At 45.1% G+C, this 12,610-nt stretch overlaps 1 protein-coding gene across 2 annotated transcripts in view; it reads right to left on the bottom strand.

Moving 5' to 3' along the window:
- Positions 1–12,610, bottom strand: part of LOC126236190 (Golgi-specific brefeldin A-resistance guanine nucleotide exchange factor 1) — a 321,970-nt gene that overhangs the window by 290,451 nt on the left and 18,909 nt on the right. For both annotated transcript variants that reach the window (XM_049945293.1, XM_049945291.1), the window contains exons 2-3: positions 6,122–6,221; positions 3,776–3,874 (exon numbers count right to left, since the gene is read on the bottom strand). In XM_049945293.1, the coding sequence (XP_049801250.1) occupies positions 3,776–3,874; positions 6,122–6,221 (199 nt within the window). The remainder of the gene's footprint in view (positions 1–3,775; positions 3,875–6,121; positions 6,222–12,610) is intronic.

The raw sequence follows: 12,610 nt of genomic DNA, 5'->3' as shown, positions 1-12,610 counted from the left end.
CTCTTTCTTTGATTGAACACTACAAATGTTCCATTTAAGGATAGTCATAACAAGGAAAGGGGAGAGGGAAAAAAATGAAGGGGTGTCACCTCAGCGGCTGCTGAGTGCCAGCCTTCAAAAAACTCTCTCCTATAGGACACAGAGGCTGGAGGATCCTGTTCCATGAGATCTACAGAGGTGTTGGCACTCTCCATCTGTCGATCTGCGGAATCCAGGGCATAAAAACTGTTGGCGGTGTGCTCCAGTGACACAGGAGGTCGGCCGGGTGAGGGTATCACATGGTGACAAAATTGAAGAGGATCTTCGAGTCGGCTAAGGAGAAGACCGTTTGCCTTTGTTTGACTTCTTGGAGCCTTTCTGGTCGGCTGAGGAGATGTTTGTTGGCTGGAGAGATGTAGGAAGTCTTTGCAGGAGTATACCTTCTGTCGTTTCCAACCTGCCAGTTGTGTAACACATGACTTCGTTCCGGGAGGCGAATGTTTGTTGTTTGTTGCACAGCGGGACAAGCAGGTGGTGCTACCATGACACTGGTCGATTTCACAATGGCTGCGCTGAATTTGAGGTTGCATGTCTGTGTGGCCATGTCCTTCATGGAGCGAGATGTAGCAAGAACAGTATTGTATGTGTCAGACGGTAGAACGCAGAATTTGCAACTAGCAACTGACCGTGTAAGGCTCTTTTTGCCCTACCCAGATCTCCTGGACAGCCTGCTCATCGAGATACAAGAGACAAGCTAGAGAGGATGCAGCATGGTCGCCATTGCAGTTGACACAGTGGGGAGGAGGCAGTATCACCCTTGTGCGCATCCCTACCACAGGTTACACATTTGGACGAGCGTAGCAGTGAATCAGGTTTGGAATGTTTGGTTAGACTTTTTTTTGTGGTTTTAGGGCGCACAACTTCAATGGTCATTAGCGCCCAGACTACGTTAGGAATGCACCGCGAGGCACAAGTTTAAAACAGCAACTAAAAGGGAAAACACGATAAAAGACAGACTGACAGGCATAGGATTAAAAAAAAAAAAAAACAGCATAATCAAATGTCCTTAGAGAGGTTTGTCAAGTTGATAAAACGAAGAACGCGAGCAGCTGCTCGTGGGTCATCCGCTAAAATGGCATCTAGAGTACATGGCAGGCCAAGATCAAGACGCAGTGTGTTAAAATCCGGACAGGACGTTAAAATGTGGCGGACCGTCAGCAATTGCCCACATGGGCAGAACGGCACCAGCGCAGCCGTCAGCCGATGGCGATGGCTGAACCGGCAGTGTCCAATTCGTAACCGGGCCAAAACGACCTCCTCCCACCGAGAAGGGCGTGAGGAGGACGTCCAAGCCGTGGGAAGAGGTTTCAAGGCCCGAAGCTTGTTGTCCGTAAGTGCAGACCAATCAGCATGCCACAGCGATAAAATGCGCCGACAAATGACCCTGCTATAATCTGATGGAGGAACACAACAAGAAGCTGTCCGAGGCTGGAGGACCGCAGCCTTGGCCGCGGCATCTGCAGCTTCGTTCCCAGGGATACCGACATGGCCAGGAACCCACATAAAGCTAACTGGAGAACCGTCGTCCACCAGCTGCTGAAGAGAGCGTTGGATCCGTTGCACGAAAGGGTGAACCGGATACGGATCACTGAGGCTCTGGATGGCGCTCAGGGAATCGGAGCAGATGACATAAGCAGAATGTCGGTGGCGGCATATGTAAAGAACAGCCTGGGTTAGACTGTGATAACTTCATAGCCTGCTTTGACTTTGGACAGAAGCACCACTATCACACACGAGAAAAAGTGTACATGTGGGCACTAAGTATGCATCAACCTTTTTGACCACCTGACAGACTGTAATGACACCCTGATAAGAGAGGTACGTTTGGATTTCTGCCTCAGTCAGATCATCATGCAGCCTAGTGTAAATAACATGAAGAGAAGAATTCAGAGTTCAATGGGCCTAGACACAAACAGGATAGCTGTGGATGAGCAAAGCGGCAAGCAGTTGTGCTTGAGACACTGAAGTAGTCTGCAAAAGCAAATTGACATTGCATAAACGAAAGCAGGATTTCACAGGATGAGCAACTGCATCAGCACCTTTCTGAATAAGAAACGGATTTACCTCTGCAAAGGACTGACCTCCTTCAGTATGTGAAACGACGAGAAACCGTGGTGCGGCTGTGAGGGTCTTTGAATCGGGAGCTTCATTCTGTTTATCACCCCTCCCTGGGCCTGGCCTGTCCCAGGGGATACGTGGGATACATACAAACCCTACCTGACAACACGGAGCTTGGAATTACGCATTATCCAGTCACCTGTTACGCGTTAGATGCGTGGGACAGCCTTCAGGAGCTCACAAGATGGAGAAAGAGGAACCTCAAACACCAAAGCGGTGGAAGGATAGGAGGAGGTAAACAAAGAAAGAAAAAAGGAACCAGAAACAGGGGCGAGACTGTTCTTACATCAGCTACTGAAAATACGGAACACGTTCTCAAAAACACCCAGACATGTTCCCCAGGGGAGGGGAAAAGGGATAGCAAGAGGATAGACAGGCAGCACAGAAGGAAAAAGATGCTGCAAAAACTAGTCTCCATGGTAGCCAAGCATGAACCCGCCAAAGAGCGGCAATCCGCATGGGAAGTACATACGAAGAATCAACAATATACCCTACAAGTCTCAATTCGACGTCTGATAGAACTGATACAGGTGGAAGACATTCAGCGAAGTTAATATGGTAGCTGTAGTTGACTTCGCTGAAATTCTTCAAAAATTTTACATTAAAATGAGCTGAGATGGATAACCCTTTTGACAGACAGCAAAATAAATAGTCAAAAATATCTGTAATTAACAGTTCACATAGGACATGAAAGTGTTTAAGTACAGGTACAGTCACCATTATCAACGTACATCTGCCAATCTAATTATTTCTACTAATGTACGTTTACAACTTCCCCTTTAACCGCCTTAAATTTATACGAATATGTTATTATCTTACAATTATTTATATTTAAATTAACTATCCTCATGGTTACTTCGTGTTCACACAACCAACTGTCTGCCTAACCTCAGGATCCTCAAACCAAACTGAACACTTATCCCTGACACCTTAATAAATTGTATGAAGAAAGACAAATCAGGAATGGTACGGCCTTGTTATGAGAATGGAGGAAAACGAGACTCCTAAATATATTAGGAGTATTGTCCATAAAAATACATAACAAAAGACTGATTGAAGGTGAACAGACAACTGTGAGATTTGAAATGTAGGAAGCAGAAAAATTAATAGTATTTCCAATTAAAGAAAGAAAATACGGATACAAGGACATTTTATATACACATTTAATTCAATTTTTGTTTTAAAAAAAAAAAATATCCATTACCACAGATCATATCAAATATGCTCACCTTTAAATATGCAACACCAAAACACACAATACCTATATATTATTTTTAAAAAAATTATCATCTCTTCTATAGTACAATCAAGGTAAATCATTCCCGTAATACCACATGCACTGACTTTCACTATTTGCTGTTAAATGAAGCAACAACATTACATAAGAGGCAACTGAAAAGTTTCCATTTGACAGCATTGTTGCAGAGTATACGCAACCAACCGTGACCAGATGTGGATATATAAGCACCAACACTTGGGCAAGGGGTTAGTATAGGCCTCTGAATGGAAACTTTTTCACTGCCCGTTATAGAAGTTATTTAGCATGCTAAACAATATCCATAAAATAGAAAAGTTAGAAAACTTTCAGTATCAAATAATTATTTGAAGTGTTGCTTACCTATCAGGCCATAAGACAAAAACTTATTCACCGATGAAAGTGCTAAGCTAGTAACTGGACCAGTTGTCTCCTCGGAACGAATCACCTCCAAAAATGGGCCTGTAATAAAATTACTATACTTAATACAACAGAGAAAGCTCAGTCAGGACTGAAGCTAGTATATGTAATCTACAACTACTGTTGTAACCATGTTTCTCAATTTAAAGAGGCTCTCTGCATGGTCTCCAGAAAAGTGTTTCAGTTCCACTATTACATTTCATCCATACATCAACCTGTATTTATTTCTCACTGCCTTCAATCTTTATGCTTTTTAATTTCTTGTTGTGATCATGATCATCATAACACTGTCAGGGAAACATCTTCTACATTTTTAGGATTATATATAACTGTATGTACAGATTACTTAATAATTTAACACTGGCAACACACAACTTTGACAATGAGAAAGATACTATGGGCAACACTACAGAAAATCTTGTCTGCAAACTACCACTTCATCGATGGTTGTTTGATTTATGGTTTTTATTCTGCTAATATGTCAAACCTTGAATAACCTACCATGCGATGCCAAAAGTTTTTACAACAGTTAGCAAACACATAAAGTGAAAGAAGCAGCAGTAACATATAGGAAGTTTTCACTGATCTATCAGTAAGTCATGCAAAAACTGCTCACAAAAGACACACAAAATGCAATAACCCTATTTGTATCCTTAGAACTTCAGACACATGTGGATCTCGGTGAGTATCAAATGAAACTGGTATACAGAGATTTTCATAGATTTCCATAAAGTTAGAACTACATGACTGTAAAATTCATAACATACACGGAAATAATATTCTATAGAATAGCAGCTGAAAATGAAGTGATGACCAATCCTTGTGGAAACATTGAACCATTCCTATTCTGAGCGCAGTGTACTCTTAATTGATGCAGCAAGTTAAGAAAATCAAACTTTTAGGACAGTGAATAACTGTATTATAAGCAGTACAATTACTCACACAGTCCATTCATGAACACTGTGCACAACAGTAACAATTGTCAGTAAGAATGACAGAAGGTAGCACAAAAGTCTAGTTGTGAGGAAGGTGGGTGCACGAGGGGCACGGAAAGAATCCTAATTAAGTGTAATTCTTCTGCTGCCAATGTGGTCATTTAGAAAACTCTTGGGTCTGTTCACCAACATGAACACATGGAAGTTTACATGTAAAATTCTGAAAGAGCACTAATCAAAATCTGTCTTCCTCACATACATCTAAAATAATCACATGTTGGTGAAATAAGACAAAATTTGGGCTTTTCATAATCTACACTAAAGGCAGAAACACGGCTACAGGAAGAATAGCAAATAATAAATTTTTACTTACTGTGTGTGTGTGTGTGTGTGTGTGTGTGTGTGTGTGTGAGAGAGAGAGAGAGAGAGAGAGAGAGAGAGAGAGAGAGAGAGAGAGAGAGAGAGAATGTGTGAGACGGGGGGGGGGGGGGAGGGGGGGGGAGGCAAATATGTCTTCACCTCCAGTTTATTCCTTAATCCATTTATTAGTATTCCTGTCTCTCCTAGTAATTTTCAAGAAGTGTTAGTTGTCAAGCAACCCTCAGTTTTTGAGCATTTTTCATGCTGGAAGTCTATCTCAGAGTCTTAAGTGAAAACTGACAATACACAACGAGTGTAAATCATATAGTCAAGTTTAGAAATATCTTTAGTTTACCAAAAGCACTTCAGGGTATTTACACTGTTCTCTGTATTTCTTTTGTTGCCCCATCACCATCTTCAAATACCTTAAATGCAAACATTCATCAACAGAGTTTATTACTTCATTCTTAACTTCTGTACTGAATATACATTAGTGCAGTTTTATTACATTTGGTTTTCAAGCCTACTTTTAAAATTAGTTAATTATGTTTTCCATGTGCTACTTAAGGCTACCTGAGCCAGAGGCAAATGGCATAATATGATCAACAACATGATGGTTAAGATACGCTCAACTAACACATATCCATTGCAATGCGGAATCTTCCCGCCCAACTTCTTTCAGTTTCTCACTAATACCTAATTTTTTATTACAATAATGAAGGATGAATTAACTCTTTTGTTCACAAATACTGTAAATACAAATTTCGTTGAAATTGAGTAAAAATCTTTTGCAGAATCTATTAATCTAGGCAAAGTATTAATACACATTACTACTTCCTACAATTTTGTCCATTACTTGCAAGTGGTCCATTTGGTTACATCCATTTCAAAAGCCAAACTGTTCCTTTGTTTTACTAAAGCTAATGACTTTTTTGTGTCTTTTTACATTACAAAGAGTATGGATACAAAAGCATTCTATAAACAGCCAGCTTACCCAGATAATGGTTAGGATCCAAGTCCCGTAAGTCACCAAGCTGATTAAGAACTTCTTTAACATCAGTGAAGCTTCTGATAAGTTTATCATGTCCTTCATCCTGAAAAAAAAAATCCATAGTTGTATATTTATTTTTTCCTACTCAGAAAAGTAAAATACAGGAAGTCAATGCAGCTATAGTATTCATAGGAAAGGCTGACACCATATCACAATGTTTTAAAAACAAAACAGTCGAAAAAATTTTAATTTCATATTCATTTTTCTTTACCCATTTGCACAAAACTTTACCTTTGTGCATTAAGTGCCACATGTTGTGGAGATTAGCATAGGCAAAGAAACACTAATGTTGGATGCTCTAAACAAAGGAAGTTTGTTTAGACCAGTAAGTCACAGTACATGTTGGCAGATGATGAAGGCCAGTACTAGTACATTAACAATGTGAGGCAATGCATCCCACTTACAAACAGAACACTGTTCGGACAGATGTTGTAGGTATTCTTGTGTGATGGATGTCCACCTGTGATAAAATGGAGCCCTGTTATGTCAGTCATCTCTCATCAGAAATTTATACAGGAGTGCAATGTCCTATCCTGTGCATCTGTCTGTTTACCTGCAGCAATGTGGAGGCAGTCTGTATTGTCACAAAAAGATTGCATCACACTAGCACCTCCAAATTATGTCACAGTGATTTGAACAATAATACAGACATAAGGATGCTCTCTCCACCATTCTTCCCCTCCACTCACTTGTTACACGAGATGCTATTAAGCGAGATGCACATACTTTGGACTAAACTAATTGATCTCGTAGAGCAATGGGAAGTGGTCAAATATTAGGATGAATCTCAATGCTTTTGGTTGGTTGGTTGTTTGGGGTTTAAGGGACCAAACAGCAAGGTCATCAGTCACTTGTTTTAAATGTGGTCCATTCTGCTAGTGTGACATCTCAGGAAAGTCAGAACAATAAAAGGGAAAAGGCTGAAAATATAAAAGAGCAGTCATGTTGTCAATGGTAAAAACAAAATGAGGGAAGTCAGCAATAGAACAAACCCAATGCTATGCTGAAGCAGCAGAGGCAAGACCACCTGCAACTTAAAGGTGCTACCGCTAGAATGTACAAGTGCGTATGGGAAAAGGAGACAAACCAATTCTTAAAAAAAAAGGGTAAAAACAGAGTAAAAGGAGAAGAAAAGAGGATCTCGGTCATGGAGGTGAGTCGGGAATCTCCAAACACGGCTTACAGTGGGAGATACCCCAACAGTCACTGCCCTGCCCAAACACCAGAGAGAGATTAAAAACCTTAAAACTGAGAATAAAAACCACTTTCCCGGAGGAAACCGAGAACCAGAGAGACCACCGGGAATCGTCAGCCAACATCAAAGGTAAAGTGCGGGGAAGCCTGTACTTAGCACGCAGAGCCAAAAGAAGGGGGCATTCAACCAAAATGTGGCCTACTAACTGGAAGGTTCCACAATCACAAAGTAGGGGTGGCTCATCATGCTAAAGAAAACCATGGGTCAGCCTGGTATGGCCAATGCGGAGACGACACAGTGTGGTCGAGTCCTTTCGGGAGAGGCGAAAGGAAGAACGCCACGGGCCTGGTGTCACCTTAATCGCACAAAGTTTATTAGACAGGGGAGTAGCCTCCCAAGAATTGGCCCATGACTGTGCGAAGTGGGATTTGATGTGAAGCCATAAATGTGCTGCAGGAGGGGTTACAGAAAACGAGGGGGGGAGGGGGGGGGTGAGTGACTGCTCCCCCAGCCACACGATCAGCGAGCTCATTACCCAGGATACCCACATGGCCAGGGGCCCAAAGGAAGTCAATGGAACAAGCAGCACAGTGAATATCAGCGAGATGGTCATGGATGGCAGAGACCAAGGGATGGCGCGAAAAACACCGGTCAATAGCCAGAAGGCCACTCATTGAGTCCGTACATAACAAAACGCGGTTGTGTTGGGACTGTTTAATAAAGATATGGGCCTGGGAAATGGCCATCAATTCCGCAGTAAACACCCCACATGTAGGGGGCAGCAGATGATCTTCCGTTCCAACAGAGGACGTGAAGGCATACCCCACATGATCAGCAGATTTAGAGCCATCAGTGTAAAAAACAACAGCATCCCAAAACTCCAATAAAATTTGGTGGAAAAAGGAACGGAACACCATCAGGGGGATGGAATCTTTCGGACCTCAGCGGAGATCCATCCGAATTCGAGGCCAAGGAACTAACCAACGGGGGGTGGAGGGGAGGGAGCAAGGGAGACAGGACAAAGAAGGAAGCTGAAAATCACGGCAAAGAGAGGCAAGGCGGAGCCCAACCGGAAAACCCGCCCGAGGGCGGGAATCAGGTGGGTGACGTCCATGGTATTTCTTTTTTTTTTTTTTTTTTTTTTTTTTGTTTTAGGGCGCAAAACTGCTATGGTCATTAGCGCCCGGTCTGTGACTTAGGAAACAGTAAAAAACCGAAAATGGAAACCAGCAGCAATGGGAACAAAAGTCATAAAATTGGAGAAACTAAAAGCAGAAGGAAGGCTTAAAAATATACTACAGAAAGGGGTTGGTTGTCCCCAAAAAAAGCTTCAAATGACTGACGTCATGTCACTGGCACTAATAAACTCGAGAACGCGATCGGCTGAGTGCGTGTCATCTGCTAAAATCGACGATAGATCAGGCGATAGCTGTAGACGGGAGCGTAACGGATTAAAATAGGGGCACTCAATTAAAAGGTGTCTTACCGTCCACAGCTGAGAGCAGTGGGGACAGAGTGGGGGAGGATCGCTGCTTAAAAGATGTCGATGGTTAAAAAGACAGTGCCCTATCCGGAGTCTAGTTAAAATTACCTCCTCCCGACGACGCGTTCGGGAGGAAGAGGTCCAAGCACAAGGAAGAGCTTTCACGTCCCGCAATTTATCATGGGGAAGTGTCGACCAATGCGCGTGCCATAAATGAACAACACGACGACATAAAACGCTCCGTAGATTGGCGAAGGGAATCGATTGAATAGCTGGCCGAAAAAGAGAGACTGCAGCCTTGGCTGCAATATCGGCCGCCTCATTTCCACAGATACCAACGTGTCCCGGGAGCCAGAGGAACGCCACCGAGATGCCCCCCCAGGTGGAGCAAGCGCAGACAGTCCTGAATCCGGTGGACCAGAGGGTGCACAGGGTAAAGAGCTTGGAGACTGAGGAGAGAGCTGAGAGAATCTGAGCAGATTACGTACTGTATCTGCTGATGGCGGCGGATATAGTGGACAGCCTGGAGAACAGCGTAAAGCTCCGCAGTATAAACCGAACACTGGTCGGGAAGCCGAAAGTGATTTGGGGTGTCGCCAACAATATAGGCACTCCCTATACCTAACGATGTTTTCGAGCCGTCGGTGTATATAAATGTGCCTTCTGTCATTTGTGCACATAGAGCAGCAAATGCCCGACGATAAACAAGTGAAGGGGTACCATCCTTGGGAAATCGACAAAGGTCACGGAGCAGGCAGATCCGGGGACGGAGCCAAGGCGGTGCTGTACCCCAAGTTGTCAAGAAGGTTTTAGGAAAGCGGAAGGAAAGAGAATGGAGCAGTTGATGGAAGCGGACTCCCGGTGGTAGTAGGGAGGAGGGGCGGCCTGCATACCCTACATCAAAGGAGGCGTCGAAAAAAATGTCACGGGCTGGATTAGCAGGCATGGAAGACAGATGGCTAACATAACGACTCAGAAGGACTGCTCGCTGATTGGACAGCAGAGGTTCAGCAGTCTCAGCATAAAGGCTTTCCACAGGGCTGGTGTAAAAAGCTCCAGACACTAAACGTAATCCACAGTGGTGGATAGAGTCGAGACGCCGAAGAATCGACGGCCGAGCAGAGGAGTAGACTATGCTTCCATAGTCCAATTTCGAGGGCACTAAGGCGCGATAGAGGCGGAGAAGGACCACTCGGTCCGCTCCCCAGGAGGTACCATTCAGGACACGGAGGGTGTTGAGGGATCGCAGACAGCGAGCCGAAAGATAGGAAACGTGGGAGGACCAGCACAGTTTTCTGCCAAACATAAGACCCAAGAATTTAGCGACGTCTGAAAACGGAAGGTTGACAGGTCCTAGATGTAAGGGGGGTGGAAGAAACTCCTTATGTCGCCAAAAATTAACACAAACGGTCTTACTGGGAGAAAAACGGAAGCCGGTTTCGATGCTCCAAGAGTGGAGGCGATCGAGACATCCTTGAAGACGTCGTTCAAGAAGGCTGGTCTGTTGAGAGCTGTAGTAGATCGCAAAATCGTCCACAAAGAGGGAGCCCGAGACATCAGGAAGGAGACAATCCATAATTGGATTTATGGCAATGGCACAGAGTACCACAGTCAGCACGGAGCCCAGGGGTACCCCGTTTTCTTGGGAGAAAGTACGGGACAGAGTAGTGTTCACCCGCACCCTAAATGTGTGCTCTGCCATAAATTCGCGAAGAAAAAGGGGCAGCCGGCCTCGAAAGCCCCAAGAGAACAGTGTGCGGAGGATGCCTGTCCTCCAACAGGTATCGTATGCTCTCTCCGGATCAAAAAATATTGCTACCGTTTGGCGTTTCCGGAGAAAATTGTTCATGATATAAGTGGAGAGAGCAACAAGATGGTCAACTGCAGAACGATGCTTTCGGAATCCGCATTGGGCAGGTGTTACAAGACTGCGGGATTCCAGCCACCAAGCTAACCGGTATTTCACCATACGCTCCAAAACCTTACAGACACTACTCGTGAGAGAAATGGGGCGATAGCTAGAGGGGAGATGTTTGTCCTTTCCAGGTTTCGGAACGGGAACGACGATAGCTTCCCGCCATCGTCTGGGAAAAGTACTGTCGGCCCAAATTCGATTATAAAGGCGAAGGAGGTAACGCAGACTATGGGTTGATAAATGCAGCAACATTTGGACATGGATACCATCCGGTCCTGGGGCGGAGGAGCGAGAAGAAGAGAGGGCATGTTGGAGATCCCGCATGGAGAAAACAGTATTGTAGCTTTCGCGATTTTGAGAGGAGAAAGCAAGATGTCGCACTTCCGCTGCACGTTTCTTCGGGAAAAACGCTGGCGGGTAATTTGAAGAGCTCGAAATCTCAGCAAAGTGCTGACCCAATGAGTTAGAAATTGCGACGGGGTCCACTAATGTATCATGCGCGACAGTGAGCCCAGAGACCGGGGAGAAACTAGGCGCGCCTGAGAACCGTCGAAGCCGACCCCAAACTTCCGAGGAGGGAGTGAAGGTGTTAAATGAGCTAATAAAGAATTTCCAGCTTGCCTTCTTGCTATCGCGGATGACGCGAAGGCATCGCGCACGGAGCTGCTTATAGCGGATACAGTTGGCCAAAGTAGGATGGTGACGGAAAATGCGAAGAGCACGTCGCCGCTCACGTATTGCGTCACGGCATGCCTCGTTCCACCAAGGAACTGGGGGGCGCCTGGGCAATTCAGACGTGCGTGGTATTGAACGTTCCGCAGCTGTAAGAATAACATCGGTAATATGTGTGACCTCATCGTCGACGCTGGGAAAGCGACGGTCATCGAATGTCGCTAGAGACGAAAAAAGTGTCCAATCAGCTTGGGCAAACTTCCAGCGCCGCAGGCGCATATATGGCAGTTGAGGCTGCAGTCTAAGGACACATCGAAAGTGGTCACTCGAGTGTGTATCATCAAGGGCGAACCATTCGAAGCGCCGAGCGAGCGGAACAGTACCGATCGCAAGGTCCAAATGAGATAAATTTGTCGTGGAGGCAGACAAAAATGTGGGGACCCCAGTGTTGAGGCAAACTAGATCCGCTTGGTGGAAGACGTCTAGCAATAGTGAGCCACGTGGACAAGGAGATCCCCAAAGCGGGTGGTGGGCATTGAAGTCCCCAACCAGCAAATAGGGGGGTGGAAGCTGACCAAGAAGATGAAGGAGATCAGCTCGTGCCATTGGTGTGGACGATGGAATGTATACAGTACAAAGAGAGAACGTGTATCCGGAAAGGGAAAGACAGACGGCGACAGCTTGGAAGGAACTGTTTAAGGGGATTGGGTGATAATGGAGAGTATCATGGAGAAGAATCATGAGTCCTCCATGGGCTGGAGTGCCTTCAACAGAGGGGAGGTCATATCGGACGGACTGAAAATGAGGGAGAACAAAGCGGTCATGGGGACGCAGCTTTGTTTCCTGAAGACAGAAGATGACCGGTGAGTAGGATCGTAAGAGGATCGACAATTCATCCCGATTGGCTCGAATGCCGCGGATATTCCAGTGGATAATGGGCATAGGGTGAACAGAAAATGGAGGATTGTGACCAAGGGTGCTGTCAACTCAACGACTGCTCAGAGCTTGCGACCGACAGCATGGAATGGCATTCAGCCGAAGGCAGAAGATCCTGATCCATAGGTTGGTCAGGAGCAGCTCCTGCCACCAGCGATCGGCCGGTTGACCGGCCACCAGCAGTGCGCCTCGGCGACACAGAAGACGGCCGAGGGCAATTTCCGCCAGGTG

This window comes from Schistocerca nitens, chromosome 2, assembly GCF_023898315.1.
Source record: "Schistocerca nitens isolate TAMUIC-IGC-003100 chromosome 2, iqSchNite1.1, whole genome shotgun sequence".
In the NCBI taxonomy this organism is placed as follows: domain Eukaryota; kingdom Metazoa; phylum Arthropoda; class Insecta; order Orthoptera; family Acrididae; genus Schistocerca; species Schistocerca nitens.
This window is presented reverse-complemented; position numbering and strand designations above follow the sequence as displayed.